Raw genomic sequence first — 20,502 nt, forward strand, 5'->3', positions numbered from 1 at the left:
TGATGAGAGATTAGACAATAACAGGTCTAGTCCATATTGACTTTAATAGGAATTTCAGACAGAGGGACTCACTGGAAATACTGGGGTCTGGGGGAGGGGCCCTGTTCAGTTCTGAGTCAAAAAGCAGTAGGACCCTAATCAAAGAAGGTCCTTCCTATGTCTCAGGGTTAAAGACCTGAAGGGAAGGGGTCCTGGAGAGGTTAGGGGGTCACCTGAGGAGTGCTACTGGGATGGTACTGGAAGCTGTTTTGGGGGTACCCCAGTACTGTATAGGGGAGTTACACCTGGGGTTCCAGGTATAAAGAGCTGAGTTAGGGGAAGGGACCACAAAAGATCCTGGTGGGGAAAGGGTTAGGGGTCCAGGGTGTTTCACAGAAACAATCAAGGGGCCTCGATTTCACAGAAATCATCAAGGGGCCCCTTGTGGGTGGGGAAGGGGTATCAGACCACCCCAAATATTGGGGACTGTTTACCCCTCAGCAGCCATCCTGGGGTTTTAATGTAAGACCCCAAAAGGCAGCACACTCCCCATACATTATCACGGATTTGCAACATTAGCATACGCTGGCTGTCCCACAGGACGGTGGGGACTGGAAAATCAGTCCAGGTTCTGGGTTTGAGTCCTAAGAGGACAGGCCTGGGGGTGCCACACGGCTCCTCTTCAATAGCTGCCGCAGCTGTGGACAAGACAAGGCGGGGGAGATGCATGAGAGGCTGCGGGGAGGGTGGGGGCCGGCCCTCCCCGCCAGGTGGGGGGTTCGAAGGGAGCTGGCTGGGTCGGAAGATCAGAGGTTCTGAGTCAAGATGCGGGGTTGGGGGCGCTGTGAAGGTGCGTTCACATGAGGAGTAAAGGCTCAGGAGCCGGAATGGGGGAGGGAAAGGCGCTGCTGGTTGCAGGTTCCCGCCTTGGGACCAGCACTGAGGACTGGGGATCAAAGGGGAGAGGCAAGGGGGGCAGAGTCACGTTCGGGATCAGAAATTCCACTGTGAGGTCAGGACTAAGGGTCAGACTGAGGTTATACTTGGGATCAAAGGTCACACACTGAGGTCAGGATTCCAGCTTGGAAAAAGACGTCATACTTTGAGGTCAGGGTTGAAACAGAGGTCAGGAGGAGTCACCATGACAAGGTCAGGTTGGAGAAGGGTCAAGGTCACCTTCGGAGATGACAAGTCACCCTCTAAAGTCAGGAATGGATGGGTCAGGGGTTCACTGGGTTAGGTCAACCGGCAATCAGGGTGGGATCAGTGCTCACCCCCTCGGGGCCCGGCCCGGGCCGTAGCAGGTGGACAGGCTGCTCGTTCTCCAGATTGCGCAGTGTCGGATCCGCCCCCGCTGCCAGCAGACGCCGCACGATGGTCTCTTGGGCCGGCCCAGGGGGCAGGGCGGCCGCCATGTGGAGGGCTGTGTTCCCATGGGCCTAGGGACAGCAAGGGGAGGACTGCTCAGGACGCAGATTTAGCTGGCCTGGGTCCCCAGTGTCACACTTCATATTCGGCCATATCCATGTCCCACGTGCTCCCTTTCACAGCCCAGAACCCGCCTCCACAACCACATTCCACACAGCCCCCAGTCTGTGTCCTACACATGTCTCCAGTCGATTTCCACATCCTACACCGTCCCCAACCTCATCCCATCTGTTGTCCCCTCCACAGCCACCGCCCACACGACCCCCAACACCCCACTGCCCCACTCCGCCACATCTCAATCTGTACATTTCAGCCTAGGCTCCTACCTTCATGTTGACAAAGGCCCGCAGGTCCCCCCGAGGCAGCTCCAGCAAGAGTTGAACCAGAGTAGGGTTGGCGGCCTGCACAGCCAAGTGCAGAACTGTCTTGTTGCTCTTGATCTCCTGTGGGGAGGGGGATGGCAGACGTCAGGTCAGTTCTCACACTCAGGCCTCCTCTCATGGAAGCCACAAGTCTTGAGAGACCCTGTCTTTGTCTCTCCTCTGCAAGCACTCAAAGGTGCTAAGGATTTAGATTTAGCTGACCTGAGCTGTATAAGCAACATTATATGGTTGCAAGTGTTGTGCACTATACAAGAATACCAAGTTTAAGGGAGTACCATTCCGGTCATATGCATCACAGAGCATTTATTAGGACAATGTTCCAGCCCAAGAATCTTTGAGAAAAAGGAAATCTCTGGAAGAGTAGCTATTCTGGCCTTCCCACATCCTATTAAGCACAGTAAAATGCACCACCTCCCACACCGACTGTACTTTATCTACAAGGATGGGAGTTGAGGAGCATTAATCAACGGAATACCTAAGCCTGTATTTACTTCCATACCGAGTTGTTCTCTACATATTTTGAAGCAAATGAAGACATTTTCTACAGTGAAACTTTATTATATGCCTTTAAAGAGTTTGTAATAGTAATTAACATTAAAAATTGTGTTTATAGGGGCAAAACAACACAGTTGGCTCACCAAATAAACTATAAAGAGAAAACAAAGAGATAGAGGGGAAATTCTAAATCAAGAATGACCTAAAAGGACATATCATCTCAATGTATGGCCTTTATTTGAGCCTAGGGAGGTGTGTTTTATAACAAAAAAAATAAACATATGTCACTTTAGAGCCAGATGAAAATTTGAACACAGCCAGGATCTTTGATATTAGGAGATTATTAATTTTTTTAAGGTGGAATAATGATACCGAGGTTAAAAAGAGTTCTTATCCTTTAAAGACACAGAAATAGGGAGTTCCCATTTTGGCTCAGCGGTAATGAACCCAACTAGTATCCATGAGGATGCAGGTTCAATCCCTGGCCCCCTTTAGTGGGTCAGGGATCTGGCGTTGCTGTGAACTGTGGTGTAGGTCGAAGATGTGGCTCAGATCCCACATTGCTGTGCTGTGGCTGTGGCATAGGCTGGCAGCTACAGCTCCAAATCAACCCCTAGCCTGGGAACTTCCACATGCCACAGGGTGCGGCCCTAAAAAGGAAAAAAAAATAAAATAAAATAAAAAATAAAGCACACAAATATTTATGCATAGAATTACATGCCTGGATTTAAAAATAACACAGGAAGGTGGAGAAGTGGATGGGACAGGACTGGCTATGAGTTGCTGGTTATTGACCTTGGGTACGTGGAGTTTATTATACTATTTTCTGTACCTTATCTGTGTTTAAAGTTCTTCGACTAAAAAAAAAAAACCCAAAAAACTTGAGTTCCCGTCATGGCGTAGTGGTTACCGAATCCGACTAGGAACCATGAGGTTGCTGGTTTGATCCCTGGCCTCGCTCAGCGGGTTTAGCATCTGGCGTTGCTGCGAGCTGTGGTGTAGGTGGCAGTCACAGCTCAGATCCCGTGTTGCTGTGGCTGTGGTGTAGGCCGAAAACTACAGCTCCGATTCGACCCCTAGCCTGGGAACCTCCATATGCTGCCAGGTGCGGCCCTAAAAAGACAAAAAAACAAAATAAAACAAAAACCCACAAGTAGACGTTTAATTCTCTCAGCCAGCCCACGAAGGAGCTACTGTCAGGAAGGAGGAGACTACCACCATTACTAGCTGGATTCTGGGGTCACCACCCAGGTTCTGATTCCCTCTCTGACATGCACAAGCTGGAAGATTTTTGAATCCTTGTGTCTCAGTTTCCTTATAAATAAAATAATAACGGCACACGTATCAAAGGGTGTTTTTGAGGATTCAACTAGCTAATCCATGAACCTGAGTGCTTCATGAATAGTAAGCGCTTGGGAAATATAAGCTCAGGCCAGTAATACTATTTACAGTAGACAACTAGGGCGCAGAAGAGAGAAGTAACATGCTCACGGTCACACAGCTGGGAAGAGGCAAGTCAGCATCTGTTTAGAGCCCCCGGACATCCAGGAGCTCCCCCCGCCCCCCCACCAGGTCCTCCTGGGGCCAGCTGCCCACTGTCCGCTCACCTGGCTGGTGTGGTCAGCACCCATGTGCAGCAACATCTGGACGCAAGCCAGCCTGTCTTGGGCCTGGGTGCTCAGGACGGCGGGACACAGGTCGGGTGGGTGCATAGCGACGTTGAGGGCCAGGATGGCTGTGTGGAGGGGGGTGAGGCCTGCAGAGGAGAGAGTGTGGGCTCTCCATCTGGAGCACCCACTCCGCCAAGCCACAGCCAGCCAGCCCGCCACCCAACTTACCCTCGAAGTCTCTGGCTTCCAGGTCAACCCGAACCCCTGATTTAATCACAGCCTGGGAGGAGGAGAAGGCAGAGGGCTGGATTAGGGTCTCCCCAGGCCTCCCAGCCCTGAAAGCCGGGATCTTGGCAATCAATCCATCTCACTCATCCCACCTGCCGGCTGCACATACCGAGAGGACTCTTGGGAGCCCATAGGTAGCGGCCACATGCAAGACGGAACGTCCTTGATGGTCCGTGGCATTGGGTTCTGCTCCCAGGTTCAGTAGATCCTCCACAATCAGGGGCTGGTTGGCAGAAGCAGCCACCAGGAGCGGAGTCTGTGGGTGTCAGGAAAGATGAGTCTGGGAGCCCAGCCCTAGCCTCCTTCCCTCCGAAACCCAGGAATCCAGGCCCCCAGACCCTCTGCCCTCAGATCCAGGAGTGCAAGCCCCTGGCCCTCACCTTGCCCTTATGCTCACGAATGTCCAGATGTCTGTACATTTGCAGCACCTCAGCTGCAGCGTACGCGGCCCAGCGCAACCCTCGAGCCGCAAGCAGGTGCAGGAGCCTGGGGATGGGTAGGGGGCAGTAGTGAGCACAGCACCCCAGCTGAGAAGGGCGCCTGCAGACCCCATTCCCTGACACTCACGTGTCTCCCTCCTCATCCTGGGCTAACAGCTGTTGTGGCCCCAAAGCCAGCATTTGAGCACGGGCAGTGTCCAGGGATGGTCCGGTGACCACAGGGGGCAACTGTGGGGGTCCTGAGGGGAGTGCAGAACCTCTCCAGGATCCTGTCTGTGGCAGGGAAGGTTCTACATAGAGCCGGGTATCCAGGGGGTCCTGAAGGGTGCAGGTGATAGGGAGAGCCAGTCAGCTGAGAATTCCTTCTTCCCAAACCACCACACACACACACACACACACACACACACACACACACACACACACAGCACCAGTAGAGTGGCTGGTTGACTTGTCTGTGCCAAATGACCTTGGACCTTTGGGCCTCAGTTTTGCCCGTTTTAAGAAAGGAAGCTTAACCCAGCACCAGACACCTCAGGATGCTGCATGAGAGCAACTGGGAATCTTAGGGGACGTTCAGCATCCTGTTCCCACTCTATATCTCACCTCCATCCCCAGGGGAAATGGACACGGTCGCCCTGGGTCCGAGTGTGGGTAGAAGTCAGGAGGCAGGAAGCCTTCAGCAGCAGAAGCAGTGTAAGAGTAGGGGCTGTCTGTGTAGGCAGCATGTGTGTTGGGGTCCCAGTCTGGAAAGCCTGTGGTGGGGGCCATGCTGCCATATCCAGACCCCACAGTCTCCTGATGTGCTGGGAAGTGAATATGGCCTGCATGTGAGAGGAGGAGCAGGGGCAGGCATGGTTACTGGAGTTAGGGGAAGTCGTAGCCTGGTCAGGGCCTGGGTGAGGGCCTCAAGTATCCCAAGGACCTGAAAGCTAGTACTTCTGGGGCCACCGAGGGACTGGAAGCTTGGACTTTTGGGGCCTGGATGTCTGGGGCACTGGGGGACTGAAGGCCTAGACTCCTGGAGCACAAAAAGGCTGGGCGCCTGGGCCCCTGAATGACTATTTAGACTACTGGGCTCCAGAGAATCTGGGAGAGCCAACTTTTGCCAGGTCTCGGCAAGAGTGAGGGCCTAGCTTCTAAGTTCCCCCAGATACTAAGAGTTGCAGAGTTCCCTTTGTTAAGGATCTGGCGTCGTCACTGCAGCAGCTCAGGTCCTACTTTGGTGTGGGTTTGATGATGCCTGGCCCAGGAACTTCCACAGGCCCCAGGCACAGGCAAAAAAAAAAAAAAAAAAAAAAATTCTAAGAGTTGGGATGTTTGAGTCCCTGAGGGAAGCTGGGACTGGGAGCTGAGGCAACCGGGTGCATTTCCAGACTTACCAGCTTCACCCTCATTCACAGATGGGGTTAGGGGCTGGGCCAGGGGAGGTGGGAACTGTCCCTGTAGAGGCATAAGCAAAAAGAAACAAGGGTGAATTTATCTGGCAGATTCCTCAGCAGCCATTCCCCACCTACAGGGCATCTAAGTCAGGACAAGTCCTGTGAGCCCTGAGGGCCCAGCAGGGCAGCAAGTCTTTGCCCGACAGGACACGGCCTCATGGGAGTTGTAGTTGGCGGGGTTTCACGGGCCTCACCGGTAGGCCACCGGCGTCAGGCTGCTGCTGGCGGCGCCTCTGTTCCTCCAGAAGCTTCTTCACCGTCTGCGATGGGCAGTGGCTACGTTCATTCCGACTCACTGTGGGGTGAGGTGGGAAGGAAGTTACCAGGGGTCCTTAAATCATCTAAGTGCGCGGGGGAGGGCGCTCTCCTCGCCCTCCTGCGCGGAAAAACTGGCACACTGATGTCGCCAGAGAGCTCCCAAGCCAATCTAAGATTTCGGGTGTGGCGCCGCCTCCGCCATTTCCTTCCTTTTGCTCCGCACTTTCCCCTCTGACCCAACTTTCCACCAGCGTCGTGGAAACTGAGGAAGGGGGTGGAGGGCGCCCTCTGCAACCCCCTGCTCCGCCACTTCCGTGAAAAATCCCACCCCTTGATCTCCCAGGGCTGAAGGATTCGGGGCGTCGCTGGGCATCACTCTCCGGAGACACACATGCAGGTTCTCTCCCCTGATACTCCTTCTTCGGGAAACCAGGCATCCGAGTCCCCAGCCCCTCTCCCCGAGAAGCCACGAAGTCAATAACCCCCTCGCTTATCAGGGATCCAAAGGTTCCGATCTCGGCCCCCCACTTCAGACTCAGGAGTCCAGGCCCCACCCCGCAGGAGTCTGGGAGACTTGCACCCACTCCCCTGCCAGAAGTACGGGCCCTCAGCTCACTCCCCGACTAAGACCTGGTCCTCGCTTCCAGTCGCCTAGTTTGCGCAACTCAGAAAGGCGGAGCCCTCAGCCCTCACCCTTCCGAGCCAGTTCCGGCGGAGGAAGGGTTAAGGGGGGAAGGGCGGACTCGGAAACAGCCCGGGCGCAACGCGCTGACGTCACGGCGCTCACGCAAGGGAATCTTCCACCTCCCTCTTCCTCCCCGCTCGATGCCGCAGGTGTCGGGCTCCGAGAAGCGATGCGTGGCCAAGCGTGGCACTCGTGGAATCCCCGCACATGGGGAATTCCTGTTAAGCCCGGGGCCTCGGGCCGGGTGGCGACCCGGGAAATCCCGGGCCGGGGGCAGGGTCATGGCCATTGTGAATCCCTGTGGCCTGGCGCTGGGCCTTCCACACCCAGACCTTGGCGGATTTTAAAGAACCACGCCCCCAACGACTCAATCCAACCTCTTTCTGGAGCATGGAGTTCAGACCCTCACCCCCTCTTCCCAGGACCCAGGGGTCCCGGCTCCCTGCGCTTTCCCCCCGGGACCTAGGATTCCAAATCCCAGTCCTTTACCCCTCGGGACTCAAGGGTCCGAAATCCCAGCCGCTCCGTCATCACAACCCAGGAGTCTGGGCCCTCTGCCCCCTCCAAACGCGGGTTACCCTCGCTCTCAGCTTGATGCTTGACCCTTTACTCTTGATGCTCCGGCTCTGTCTCTCGGAGCCTCAAAAGTGCCCCCCGCCCCCGGCCCCTCTGTTAGGGGCCGAGCGTGCTTCCCCCCACCCCCCACACTTTCCATTACCTCGGGGATTCCGTGGCGCGGATTGCGGGCCCCCAGGGCCCCGGCCTCGGCGCTGCGCCAGCCTCGCTGTTTCCCCGCGGAGCCGCCGCTGGGTCCCCGATCTTGAGTCGGGTCCCCCGCGAGTTTTTAAACTGAAGTTCTGGCACCGCCCAGTCCTGGGCAGGGCCCCGCCTACAAGCCCGGGGAGTCCCCGCGCGGCGCTAGCGCAAACCTGGTCTCTGAATGGGCGGGGCTTTGAGGGCCTGACTCCGAAGTCTCCCCGGAAAGAGATTTGGGAGCCCTATCTTTGGTCGGAGGGAGAAGACTCCCGGGCCCTGGGCTGGCGGCACAGGGTGGAGGGGGTGGTGCCCGTATTACTGAGCCTTGAGGGAGCAGGGAGCTGGAGGTTCTGAACTCCCTCATCCGGGGGGAGGAAAGGTCTGTAAGAAAGTGATGTAGGTGGACTCCAGTTTCTCCCTCTTCATTTTTTCAGAGATCAGCTCTCATTTATTCATTCATCTTTAAAAATAATTTTTTACTGCAAGTGGGGTGCTTTGCTGGGTGCGGTGGTATAGGTGTGAGCTAAGCAGGCGGGAATTCCCAGCCCTCAAGCAGCCTGACATTCCAGTGGGAGGCTCATTCTCAGTTCCCATCTCGGTGACCAAGTAAATCACATTTGTCCTCTGCTTTCAAGACTCCGTGTTCTCCTGGTTCTCTTACCTCACTCGCTGCTCCTGTTCTGGCTGTTTCTTCCTCTTCACTCATTCTTGGTGTTGGGGGGAGGTGGTGTGTTGGGTGTTGCTCCTCTATCTGGACTCACTTCCTCGATGATCTCATCCTGCCGCATGGCTCTCAATACCATCCCTAAGACACCGACCCCTAAATTTACATCTCCAGAGCAGACTTAGCCCATGAACTCAGAGGCAGGCAGCTCTGGTGGTTCAGCTTCTCCACAGGGGGACCTATCAGGCATTTCCAACTCAGTGTGCCCACACCCCAGCCTGTTTCCCCTAAACCTGCTCCTCCTCCTTCTCCATCCCGCCAAAGGATGCTCTGCCTTTTCAGTTGCCCAAGCCAGAAGTTTGGTCATCCTGGACCCCTCTGTCTCTCTCATATGCACTCATATCTACTGCATCAGGAAGTTTTGTTGGCTCTACCTCCGAAATCTTTCCAGAATCTCCTCGGTGCCCACAACCTGGTTTCCCTGTCACCTCCCACCTGGACAATCATAGTAGCCTCCTAGTCTCTCTGACCGCCCCCCAACCCCAGTTGTCCTATTAGACAGTCACAGGGATCCACCACCTCTCTTCCTCCCACTGACACAGGAAGCAGATTGCCTTGCCACCAGCAGAGTGACATCCGCTATTGCTGCCTCTCTACTCCCCCCACTGTTCCTCAGGACTTCTGTGGACCAAAGCCCTGTACCAGACCCCTTCCCGCCCCCAGCCCACCATGGCCCCTCCAGGCGGCATCCTGTTCCTGCTTTTGCTCCCAGGTGAAGCCAGTGGTCGGGGCGGGGGGGCCGGGCTGTGTGTTGGGCAAGTTTTGTAAAAGGGACAGCTTGGGTGGCATCTGAAGGGAGGGGTGCTAAGGGCAGGTCCTTCTCCCAGCACCCTCCCCCGCCCCCATGTAGGCTTCTGGGCCTGGTGCTTTGGGGAGGGAAGCTGGGTTTGGAGTGGCCACCTGTTGTTCTTCTTCTCACTGCTGAGTTTCCATCTCTACTTCTGGGTTTCTGTCTCTCTGTGTCTCCGGGGGCTCCCCTCCTGTTTGGCCCCTCTTTCGCATTGCATCTCTCCAGAGTGGACATTACTTCTGAAGACATCACCTTTTCCTTTGGGAACCTCCTCTCCCTGCTGATCTATCTTCCCTATCCTTCCACAGTGGCTGCAGCGCAGATGACCTCAGGTGAGAAATCAACACCCCTTTCCCTTTGTGGAGCAAGCGACTTCAGGTACTGCTTCCCTCCCCCCGCTGCCCCAAAGTGCGGCCTGACATTCCTGGAACACCCCCAGCGGCTCTCTAGGTCACCATCTGACCTCTCATCCCCAAATCGGAGGCTCCAAAGGACCCACAGCCCTCTCTGGAACCCCATCTCACCATTCTCATCACCAAACAGAAGACCCAGGGACCCAGCCACCCCACCCCCCCCAGGCCTGTCTTCAGGGGTATCCACCATGCCCAGAGCACAGCCCCTCAGGCCCTGGGACACATCAGCCTGTCTCTGGATCTCCCCTCATTCCCCAGGGAATCTGGGCCACCCAACTCCAAAGGGACTTTCTTTGCCCCAAGCCCAGCCACGAGTGTCTGGAACCACACCCTCCCCGCCAGCCACCTTCTCATCTCGGCCCCAACCCTTCAGGTTCCTGTTCCGGATGTGGGCCCCTCTCCCTGCCACTCCTGGCAGGCCTCGTGGCCGCTGATGCGGTTGTGTCACTGTTAATCGTGGTGGGGGTATTTGTGTGTGGGCGCCCACGCAGCAGGCCCACCCAAGGTGAGGGCAGGGACAGGCTGGGCTTGAAGAGGGTTGGTGTCCCTGGGGAGGGGGGTCCCCAGGGCGGGGGCCCCAGGGCAAGCCCTGGAGGTTCTGGGGAAACCCTGGGGGCGGTGCTTGGGGGAACTCCTGAGGAAACCCCTGAGACAGGGGGTCCCCAAGGAAGTGGAGATGTGGGTGGGAGGTGGGTGGTCAGGCCTCGTGCTCTCTCTCCCCCACCCCCAGAAGACGGCAAAATCTACATCAACATGCCGGGCAGGGGCTGACCCCGCTGTAAGCCGTTACCTGCAACCTTTGACTCCTGACCCTCCCATCCCAGATTGTGCGTGGTGGCACAGGAAACTGGCCCCTCTTGGGGATTGGAATAAAGTCTTTGAAATACCTCTAGTTCTAATTCTTCTTCAAAGAACCCAGGCTCCCCACAGCCTCCCTCCCACTGACTTGTTTCTGGGTCCATGGTCCCCCCACCCCCCACCAAAACCCCACATATCCCCATCCCATCAGCCCAGGGATCTGAAATAACTCAATAGTGCTTAGGTCCTCCATGTTTATTTGGGGACAGTCGTGGGGAGAGGTCTGACATGGAGGATACTCTGTGGATCCGTATCCTGGTGGGAGCAGAACGGGGTTCTGGGCAGGCATCAGGAATGACTGGATCCAGGCATCGGGTTGATGACTGTCCTGATTTGGGCTCATTTGTAATACTGCCTCTGTGTGTTGAGGTCGCTGTAGACATCTGACCTCTGGCCTTGGAGCTCCTAAAGGGATGGACAGGGTAGAGACCCTCTGTGAAAGAGGTTCACCAAACCAGCTTAAAGCCAGTGCCTTGCCATGGCTGTGGCGGAGGCCAGCAGCTGCAGCTCCAGCTAGATCCCTAGACTGGAAACTTCCATATGCTGTGGGCGCAGCCCTAGACAAACAAACAAACAAAAACCAACTGTGGTTAAATTTAAAACAACAAGATCTAGCCTTCTCCCAGTGGCCTTCACACTTGCAGCCAAGAGAGAGATCTGGATCTTATTCAAGTGTGTTCAGCATTCCCCCTTCTCCTCTGCCTCATCTTATGGCCCAGCCCAGTGGCCTTTGGGTGCGCCATTCTCTGCCTGGAACACTGGTCCCCTAGAAATTCCCATGGATGGTTCCTTCTCTTTGTTCAAGTCTCGGCTCAAGTCACTTTCCCAGGAGGCATTTCTTAATTCCCCATCTCTACTTTCTTCCTCCCACATCCCACTTACTCTCACATCAACCTGCTTTATTTCCTTCATGCTGCTTCCCCAAATGATCTTCCGTGTTGCTTTGCTTCAAGTCTGTCTCCCCAACTAGGACACAAGCTCTGCTAACAAGCATCTAGTGTAGACAGGTCCTCAGCCAATTCCACCAGAACAGTGAATAAATTGGAATAATGCTCTGCCTGAAATGTCACCGCCCCCAGTAACTGGAAGGCCCCTTCAGTCTTCCAGTCCTCACAGAGCCGCACTTGAGCTTCTTACACTTTGCAAAGTCTTTTTTAGCCACACATGAGGCAAAGCAAAGTGGGTTGCAGGCGGGGCTTTCACAGAACAAGGTTTATAATGGCAATGGGGTGTCTATCACCCCAAGGCCTCAGAATCCTTGAAATCTTATACAAATGCCTAGTCTGGGTGTGTATTTTTGTGGAGAGGGTCTATGTGGCTTCCATTAGATTCTCAGAGGAGCTCCTGACCCCCTAAAGTGTTAAGAATGGCACTGACAGGAGTTCCCATCATGGCTCAGCGGAAACGAATCTGACGAGTATCCATGAGGACGTGGGTTCCATCCCTGGCCTCGCGCAGCAGGTTAAGGATCTGGCGTTGCCGGGAGCTGTGGTGTAGGTCGCAGATGTGGCCCTGATCTGGCGTGGCTATGGCTGCAGCGTAGGCCGGCAGATGGAACTCAGATTAGACTCCTAGCCTGGGAACCTCCATATGCCGCCACTGTGGCCCTAAAAAGACAAAAAAAAAAAAAAAAGAAAAGAAAAAAAAAAGAATGGTACTGACAGAAGGTGGGTGATGAAAAGATGATTATGGGCACAGAGGTTCTTAAAAAGGGTTTCAAAGATCCTTGCGCTGGCCCTAGATTATATGCACAAATTTGTATTTTTTTGTGTGGATTCTTCTAAGGAGTCTTTAGACAGGTCCTCAGCCAATTCCACCAGAACAGTGAATAAATTGGAATAATGCTCTGCCTGAAATGTCACCGCCCCCAGTAACTGGAAGGCCCCTTCAGTCTTCCAGTCCTTTAGATTTGGATAGTGTCTCGAAGGGATGCAAACTCCTCCCCTCCAAACTCTAGAATGTTTCTTTTTGGAGTTACCAAACTAGGCTGAATTCTATCCTCTGCCCTTAGGAGGACTTCTCCAGGACATCAGCCTGTCCCGGGCTGGGCTTTTCCAGAACTATTCAGAGCCTGCCTTCAGACTGAGGCCAACCATTCCTGTATGTCCCCTCCACACATTGTAAGCCGAGCATAAGGTCATGAACGATCACTGAAAGCATTCTGGATGCTTGGTCTTCAAGCATTTAAGGGGCTGCTGTGAAAGGGGCTTTCGGGTCTAGGTTCTGCAGGGCCTGGGGGAGGGGTACTCCAGATGGACGCCCCCAGGGCAGGAGTGAGGTGTGAGAAAGAGAAGCTGGTTTCCTCACCTGATAAGCAGACTCTGTCTCAGCGATGTGCTGTTTCCGGGTCACTGCTTAGGGGTGGGGAGCAGCAGAGTGCAGACACAGGGTGAGAATCAGGAGCACCACGTTGTGGCAGAACCAGCCCCTCCATCACCCCCCTTGGATGCTTGTGACTCGGGAGCCATACCCCCTCCCCACCAGGCAGGTCCTCAGAGGGTCCCAGGCCATCCTCTGGCGGCCCCACTCACCGTCCGCGGCCCCTCGTGTCCGAGGGACCAGCCGACCCAGGGAGTACACAGCCAGGGCGATGAGGAGGGTCAGCACCAGATCCCCCAGCACAATCCCTGCCAGGATGCCCGGGCTCACGGTGGAGCAGCTGCATTCTGGAATGGATGAGGCATGGGGGTGAGGGGAGGTCCGTGGGAGTAGGGCATTGGGAGGAGGTGTCAGTCATCAGGGGGAGACTGGGGAAGGGACAGAGATGGGGTGGTCTTGGGGAGGGGGGGTCGGGAGGGGGGACTGGCCTACCTCTCTGGGCCTGGACAAGGCTGAGACCTGAGGAGAGAAAAAGAAGGTAAACTGAGACACGGGGCTGGTGGGCATAGAGGCTGGGGGAGGGGGGTTCCTGACAGCCAGGAGGCAAGGGTGGACAGCAAGGTCCGGTGGGACCTGTGGGCCAGCATCCAGGCCGCTGGACTGTGTTACTTCTACATCGGCTTTTCCTGTTGCAACATCTTAGAGTGCCCTCCCTCTGCTTCTGCCAGAGGCCCAATCTCAGGGGCGCAGTCTCTGAGAGAGACCCATAGAGTGTGGGGGGCTGGGGAATCTGCTGGGTCCACCCCGCTCCCCACCTCTTTGCTTTTCTCTTCCCACCCTGTTCCCTGTCCTGCCCCAAGCTGAGCCCGGGAGCATCAGAGGCCCCCAACTCACCACCCACAGCCAGAAGGAGAGGCAGGAGTCCATTGGAGGGTCCGAGGCGCCCCATGATGCAGATGACGCTGCTGGACACCACAGTCCAAGGCCGGTGGGATGTGGCGTAGTGTCCAACCAAGTAAAGGAGGAAGTCTGAGGTGGGCGGTGGCAGAAGGGAGGAGGGGACAATGGGGGAGGAGGAACAGAGACATATAATACCACAAAGAATCAGGCCCGGACACCCCAGAGGCCGTTGCAGCCGCTAACAGCTGGAATGAAAGGTCAAAGGTGCATGGGTCAACTTGAGCTCCATCCCCAAACAGGGCTCAGCCATCACTGTACCAGAAGCCTCGATGGCTGACTCTGACTGACGCTATCGCTGCCTCTTCCGGGCTGGACGACCTTGAATCCGTCACTCAACCCCTCTGGGCCTCAGTTTCCTCATCTGTAAGATGAGAAGTAAAACAGTACCTACTTTGTAGGGTGCTGTAGGGATCAAATGGATGAATATTTCTAGAACAGGGTCTGACACTTGTCAGCTCTTCATTTTTATTTTTATTTTTTTGCTTTTTAGGGTTGCACCCGCGGCATATGGAAGTTCCCCAGCTAAGGGTTGAATCGAAGCTCCGGCTGCCGGCCTACACCACAGCACGCCAGATCCGAGCTGAGTCTGGAACTACACCACAGCTCATGGCAATGCTGGATCCTTAACTCACTGAGCGAGGCCAGGGATCAAACCCAAGTCCTCGTGAATCCTAGTTGGGTTCGTTAACCGCTGAGCCCCGAAGGAAGCTCCCTTGTCAGCTTTTTATAAGCACTCATTACAATTATTTGGAATGTTCACAGCATATTAAAGGAGAACCATCAGGGAGTTCCTGTCGTGGCTCAGCAGATTAAGAACCCATCTAGTATCCATGAGGATATGTGTTCAATCCCTGGCCTCGCCTCATTCAGTGGGTTAAAGGCTCCAGCGTTGCCACAAGCTGCGTCACAGGTCACAGACACAGCTCGGCTCCTACATTGCCGTGGCTGTGGTTTAGACCCGTAGCTGCAGCTCCAATTTGACCCCTAGCTGTAGGTGGGGCCCTATAAAGACAAAAAAGAAGAGAGAGAGAGATACAGGTGCTAAAGAGGTGCAGGCACTCTGTCCCAGGCATTAAGGCTTTTAACCCCCAACAGCACCATCTGAGGCACAGGCTCTTACCCCCATTTTACAGAAAGAAAGATACTTGCCGAAGGTGACACAGCAAATAAAGGTGGAACTGGAACCCGGCAGCTAAAAACAGACATTTGACCCTCGGAAAGGAGTGGGGGAAGAGGGAAGATCGGGAAGGAGAGAGCCGAGGCGAGGCAGAGAAAGAGGAGAGGAACAGGCTGAGACAGGGCTGCACACGGCCCAGCCCAGGACCGGGGCTCTGGGGAGAGGCAGGTGGGCCACAGTGTGGTGGCTCCGGGCCAGGCTGGGCTGCCCCCACCAAATGAGGAAGTGGCTGGAAGTGCTCACTGAGAGAGGCCACCCAGCAGATGACAAGGACTTCTAGCCCCCAGGAGGAGCCTGAGCTAGGGCTGGGAAAGGAGGAACCTGAGGTTAGGGTGCCTGGGGGATGGGCCAGGGGCCGGAAGCCCCCCTCCCCCCGTCCAGGAAGCCAACACCCACGGTTCCCCAGGCCTGGGCTCAGGACAGAAAACAGGGAACTGGAAGGTGGTCATGAGATAGATGCTCAGTGGCCCACTGGGGCGGAGGTTGGGGTGGGGGGGTTTTAACTTGGAGTCCGGAAGAGGATCTGGGCCAAGTTCAAGGCAGCACTAGCTGCTAAAGCCACCATCACCACCATCGCCCAGGCTTGGGCTTGGCCGAGTCCCGTGGCAGAAGAATTAGCACACCCCACCCCCACCCCCCAGGTCTGTCTGGAGTGAGCAGGTCCTGCAGGTCCTACTGGCACCCCAGACCCCTCAAGGCAGCTGAAGCCCAGTGAACTGCGGGCAATCAGAGACCAGAGGAAGCTCTGAGCCAGGATGGTATTGATCTGCCTGGGGTGTTCAAGGGCTGCCTCTGGCTGGGCCAGGGGAATGGACTGTGGGGAAGGTTGCTGCAGTGGTCCAGGATTTTGTGAGTTGTGTTTAGAATAAGGCCTGCCTGGCACACTGAATAGCTCAGCGAACGGAAGTCATTACCAACATCACTATTGTTACTGTTCTTTTGTGTGTGTGTCTTTTTAGGGCCGCACCCTCGGCATATGGAGGTTCCCAGGCTAGGGGTCCAATCAGAGCTGTAGCCGCCGGCCTTTGCCAGAGCCACAGCCGAGCCACGTCTGCAGCCTACACCACAGCTCACGGTAACGCCGGATCCTTCACCCACTGAGCGAGGCCAGGGATAGAACCTGCAACCTCATGGTTCCCAGTCGGATTCGTTAACCACTGAGCCACGATGGGAACTGCTGTTGTTACCGTTCTTAGAACTTCAAGTCTCCAGTTCTGGGCTCACCTTGCTGAAAATCCTCCCTAACCTTTCAGCCTCAGCCTCCTGATCTGATTTTTCCAGTTCCAGCCAGGTCCAGGCTACCCCCCAAATTCGGTCTAACAGGCCTGCACCCAGGCACCATCCAATCGGAAGGGATGCGGCCATAGGGCTGGGTCAGAGTCTTGGGGCCCCCTTTGGTTGCTGAGATATGGGGAAGTCCGAGATGACCCAAGGGAATGGAACAGGGTAGTGGCACATATTCGTAAGATGTGGGGTTGAGGCTCTTAACCAGAAGTGAAGTATTTCAAGATTTTAGCAACAGGTACAACTGTACCAGTACAGATCCCAACCTGCCAGCCCAGGCTGCTCTGCACTCCATGGTCTCCATACCACTGGGGGAAGGAAGAGGCTGGGATGGAGGGCTCCACCCTCCTCACAATGCCAGACTCCGGGAAGCAGGGCTACCCCCGCCCCCACACGATCTGTAAAGTGTCTCAATCTCTCCAGGCAGCAGCCCAAGTATTGGGGAAGGCCAAAGCTGACCTTTCCAGAAAGCAGGCAGTGTGCTGGGTCTGTGACACGCTTAGGTCTGTAGAAGCTGCATGCTCCCGCTCCCACTTTTCCCCTCTACAGCAGGGGAAGGAAGCTTTTTGAAAAATCAGACAAATAATCAACTTTTTAAAGTGGTATGAACAGATAAGTCGCAAAAGAAAAGATAGGAATGGCCAATAGGCATGTGAAAAAGTGCTCAATATCATTAGTCATTAGGGAAATACAAACTAAACCACAATGAAATCCTCCCACACACCCGTTAGCATGATGAACATTTAAAAAACTGACACTATCCCGAGTTCCTGCTGTGGCTCAGTGGTAATGAACCCGACTCGTATCCAGGAGGATGTGGGTTCGATCCCTGGCCTCGCTCAGTGGGTTGAGGATCCAGCATTGCCGTGAGCTGCGGGGTAGGTCACAGACATGGCTCTATTTGGTGTTGCTGTGGCTGTGATGTACGCTGGCAGCTGCAGCTCCAATTCAATCTCTAGCCTGGGAGCTTCCATATGCTGCACATGCGGCCCTAAAAAGATAAAAGGGGGTGGAAAAAAGCAAAAGAATGACCCTATCAAGTGTCAGCAGAGGTGGGGAACAGTTGGGAATCTAAGACACTACTGCTTGGAAATGTAAAACAGAACCACCACCTTGGGAGAGAATTTGGTAATTTCTTATAAACTTAAATATTCACCTATGCATAGATCCAGCAATTCCACAAAAGCAGACATTTGCCCAAAATGTTCACATAAAGACCTGCCCATCTCTCTATTCTCCCCTCCTACTCTCTTCCCCAGGACTGGGAAACCAAACTTATAAGGCAGGAAATTCCCAAAAAATAGAAATAATGTTCAGGAGTTCCCGTTGTGGCCCAGTGGTTAATGAATCTGACCAGGAACCATGAGGTCGCAGGTTAAATCCCTGGCCTTGCTCAGTGGGTGAAGGATCCGGCGTTGCTGTGAGCTCTGGTGTAGGCTGGAAGCTACAGCTTCGATTCCACCCCTAGCCTGGGAGCCTCCATATGCCACGGGAGCGGTCCTAGAAAAGACAAAAAAAAAAAAAAATAATGATAATAAAGAAATAATGTTCAAAAGACTCTAGATATCTAGACGTCTAGATAGAAAGCACAAGAATGGTCAAAATCACCAGGGGAACCAATTCATACATTCGATGTAATTCAACATCAATTCATGAAAGTCTCAGAAACTAGGAATAGAAGAGGATTTTTAAAATCCAATGAATAGGAGTTCCCACTGTGGCACAACAGGAGTGGTGGAGTCTCTGCAGCCTAGGACCCAGGTTCCATCCCCTGCCCAGCACAGTGGGTTAAAGAATCTGGGTTGTTGCAGCTGTGGCTTGGATCTCATCCCTGGCTGGGAAACTTCTTATGCCACCAGGCGGCCAAAAAAGAAAAAATTTTTTTGATAAATAGCACTACTAAAACCTACAACTAATATCATTTATGTTTAAGTATTAAAACATTTAGTGGTTAAATATCAAAAGTTTTCCTTCTTTTTGGGGGGGACACACACATGGCACATGGAGGTTCCCAGGCTAGTGGTCGAATGGTAGCTGTAGCCGCTGGCCTACGCCAGAGCCACAGCAACTTGGGATCCAAGCCACGTCTGCCACCTACACCACGGCTCATGGCAACACCGGATCCTTAACCCACTGAGTGAGGCCAGGGATTGAACCCTCAACCTCGTAGTTCCTAGTCGGATTCGTTTCAGCTGCGCCAGGATGGGAACTCTAAAAGTTTTCCTTCAAAGTTTGGAATAGGACAAAGATGCCCGTTGTCACCATTTCTGTTTGATTTTGCCTGGAAACCTTAACTCTGCAGTAAATCAGAAAAATAAATAAAAGTGATTGGCATCATTATTAATAGATTATATGATCTGGCTAAAGAAAATTCAGAAGACTCTATTTATTCGAATCCATAACAGAATTTAGCTTAGTTACTGGATATAATATCAATCTACAAAAATCAATTTTACTGCAATATATCAGCCATACACCAAACAAAAGCGGAGAAAAGTAATCATTTGCATTATCATAAATGACCAACTTGGGAGTTCCTGTAGTGGCTCAGCAGAAACCAATCCAACTAGGAACCATGAGGTTTCGGGTTTGATCTCTGGCCTAGCTCAGTGGGTTAAGGATCGGTGTTGCCATGAGCTGTGGTGTAGGTCACAGATGTGGCTCGGATCTGGTGTAGCTGTGGCTGTGGTGTAGGCCAGCAGCCACAGCTCTGATTAGACCCCTAGCCTGGGAACCTCCGTATGCCATGGGTGTGGTCCTAAAAGGCAAAACAAAACAAAACAAAACAAAAAAATTGGTCAACTACCTAGTAATACATCTAAAAGTCTATGCAAAAAGTCAGTACAGGGAAACTTTATAAGAGACTTTTAAGAAAATTTAAATAAATGTTTTGATGTACCATGTTACTAGATTTGGATAGTAGTTTTCCATAATTTTGCCTATATATTCAATCTATTCATAATCTAGATACTAAAAGCTTTTCCTATGGAACTTGCAGGCGGAGCCTAAATTTATTTATTTATTCATTTTTGCTTTTTAGGGTCACACCTGAGGCATATGGAGGTTCCCAGGCTAGGGGCCAAATTGGAGCTACAACTGCTGGCCTATGCCACAGCCACAGCCATGTCAGATCCGAGCCTCGTCTGCAACCACAGCTCAGGGCAACTATGGATCCTTAACCCACTGAGCAAGGCCAGGGATCGTACCTATGTTGTCATGGATACTAGTCAGATTTGTTTCCTCTGAGCTATGACAGGAAGTCCTGGATCCTAAATTTTATACAGAAATATAAATAACCAATTATAACAAGACACTCTTAGAGAAGAACAAGTTGAGAGGCTCACCTTACGTGCTATCACCTTATTGTAAAGCTATGGAAATTAATGCAGTAATTGGTAATTCCAGAAACATACCCATGTACACCGGCCACCTAATCTGTGATAGAAGTTTTACAGAAAAATAAAAGATAATCTTTTCAATATACATGCTTAGTTAGTTGGCTATCTAAATGTATGAAAATTACATTAGGCCCCTACCTCACACCATGCACGAAAACTCTAGGTAGGTCATGGACCCAGACTGAAAAGCTAAATAAAACTTTTTAAAGACAAGGCAGGGAGTTCCCTTTGTGGCTCTATGGTAACAAACCTGAGTAGTCTCCATGAGCATGTGGGTTTGATCCCTGGCCTCACTCAGTGGGTTAAAGGATCTGGCATTGCTGTGAGCTGTGGTATGTTGCAGATAAGTCTTGGATCCCACGTTGCTGTGGCTGTGGCGTAGGCCAGCAGCTACAGCTCCGATTCAACCCCTAGCCCAGGGATCTTCTGCATGCTGCAGGTGCGACCCTAAGAAGCAGAAAACAACAACAACAACAACAACAACCAAATTTTTAAATAAATAAATAAAAGACAATGTAGGATAATAAGTTCATAACCTCAAGGAAAAGAAAAGCTGTCTTAACCAAGACTCAAAAATCACTAACTAGAAAAGGTAAGTGCTTGACTAATTAAAATTAAGAATTTGTATTCATCAAATGATATCTTAGAGTGATATGGTTATATATATGCATATTTGGCCATGCCCATGGCATGCGTAAGTTCCCAGGCCAGAAGTCAAACCCATGCCACAATAGGGACCTGAGCCACAGCAGTGACAACACTGGATCCTTGAACACTAGACCACCAGGGAACACCTATATATTTATATACATATTGTG

At 53.1% G+C, this 20,502-nt stretch overlaps 3 protein-coding genes across 10 annotated transcripts; 1 reads left to right on the forward strand and 2 right to left on the reverse strand.

Moving 5' to 3' along the window:
- Positions 1 to 25: 25 nt before the first annotated feature.
- Positions 26 to 7,855, reverse strand: NFKBID (NFKB inhibitor delta). Of its 2 annotated transcripts, XM_047790106.1 has the most exons (12): positions 7,724 to 7,855; positions 6,257 to 6,357; positions 6,003 to 6,063; positions 5,227 to 5,444; positions 4,751 to 4,941; positions 4,564 to 4,669; positions 4,293 to 4,439; positions 4,124 to 4,175; positions 3,893 to 4,041; positions 1,734 to 1,850; positions 1,254 to 1,418; positions 26 to 677 (listed from the first exon to the last, which is right to left on the reverse strand). In XM_047790106.1, the coding sequence occupies exons 4-12, from the start codon at positions 5,389 to 5,391 to the stop codon at positions 624 to 626; spliced, it is 1,146 nt and encodes a 381-aa protein (XP_047646062.1). In that variant the 5' UTR covers positions 5,392 to 5,444; positions 6,003 to 6,063; positions 6,257 to 6,357; positions 7,724 to 7,855; the 3' UTR covers positions 26 to 623. The 2 variants fall into 2 exon arrangements, with proteins under 2 accessions (XP_047646062.1, XP_047646063.1); XM_047790107.1 differs by lacking the exons at positions 5,227 to 5,444; positions 7,724 to 7,855 and having other exon boundaries at positions 6,257 to 6,355.
- Positions 6,227 to 10,576, forward strand: HCST (hematopoietic cell signal transducer). 6 transcript variants are annotated; one of them, XM_047790112.1, is made up of 5 exons: positions 6,242 to 6,364; positions 9,028 to 9,197; positions 9,584 to 9,607; positions 10,062 to 10,193; positions 10,419 to 10,576. In XM_047790112.1, the coding sequence occupies exons 2-5, from the start codon at positions 9,155 to 9,157 to the stop codon at positions 10,457 to 10,459; spliced, it is 240 nt and encodes a 79-aa protein (XP_047646068.1). In that variant the 5' UTR covers positions 6,242 to 6,364; positions 9,028 to 9,154; the 3' UTR covers positions 10,460 to 10,576. The 6 variants fall into 6 exon arrangements, with proteins under 6 accessions (XP_047646065.1, XP_047646064.1, XP_047646068.1 ...); XM_047790111.1 differs by lacking the exon at positions 6,242 to 6,364 and adding an exon at positions 6,593 to 6,717; XM_047790114.1 differs by lacking the exon at positions 6,242 to 6,364 and adding an exon at positions 6,593 to 6,717 and having other exon boundaries at positions 10,422 to 10,576.
- Positions 10,577 to 10,726: 150 nt separating this feature from the next.
- TYROBP (transmembrane immune signaling adaptor TYROBP) lies at positions 10,727 to 14,185 on the reverse strand. Of its 2 annotated transcripts, none has more exons than XM_047790116.1 (6): positions 14,084 to 14,185; positions 13,760 to 13,894; positions 13,358 to 13,384; positions 13,078 to 13,212; positions 12,854 to 12,897; positions 10,727 to 10,951 (listed from the first exon to the last, which is right to left on the reverse strand). In XM_047790116.1, exons 2-6 carry the CDS (start codon positions 13,812 to 13,814, stop codon positions 10,886 to 10,888), a joined length of 327 nt encoding a protein of 108 aa, XP_047646072.1. In that variant the 5' UTR covers positions 13,815 to 13,894; positions 14,084 to 14,185; the 3' UTR covers positions 10,727 to 10,885. The 2 variants fall into 2 exon arrangements, with proteins under 2 accessions (XP_047646072.1, XP_047646071.1); XM_047790115.1 differs by having other exon boundaries at positions 12,854 to 12,900.
- Positions 14,186 to 20,502: the final 6,317 nt, after the last annotated feature.

The sequence above is a fragment of the Phacochoerus africanus genome, chromosome 8, assembly GCF_016906955.1.
Source record: "Phacochoerus africanus isolate WHEZ1 chromosome 8, ROS_Pafr_v1, whole genome shotgun sequence".
Lineage (NCBI taxonomy): Eukaryota > Metazoa > Chordata > Mammalia > Artiodactyla > Suidae > Phacochoerus > Phacochoerus africanus.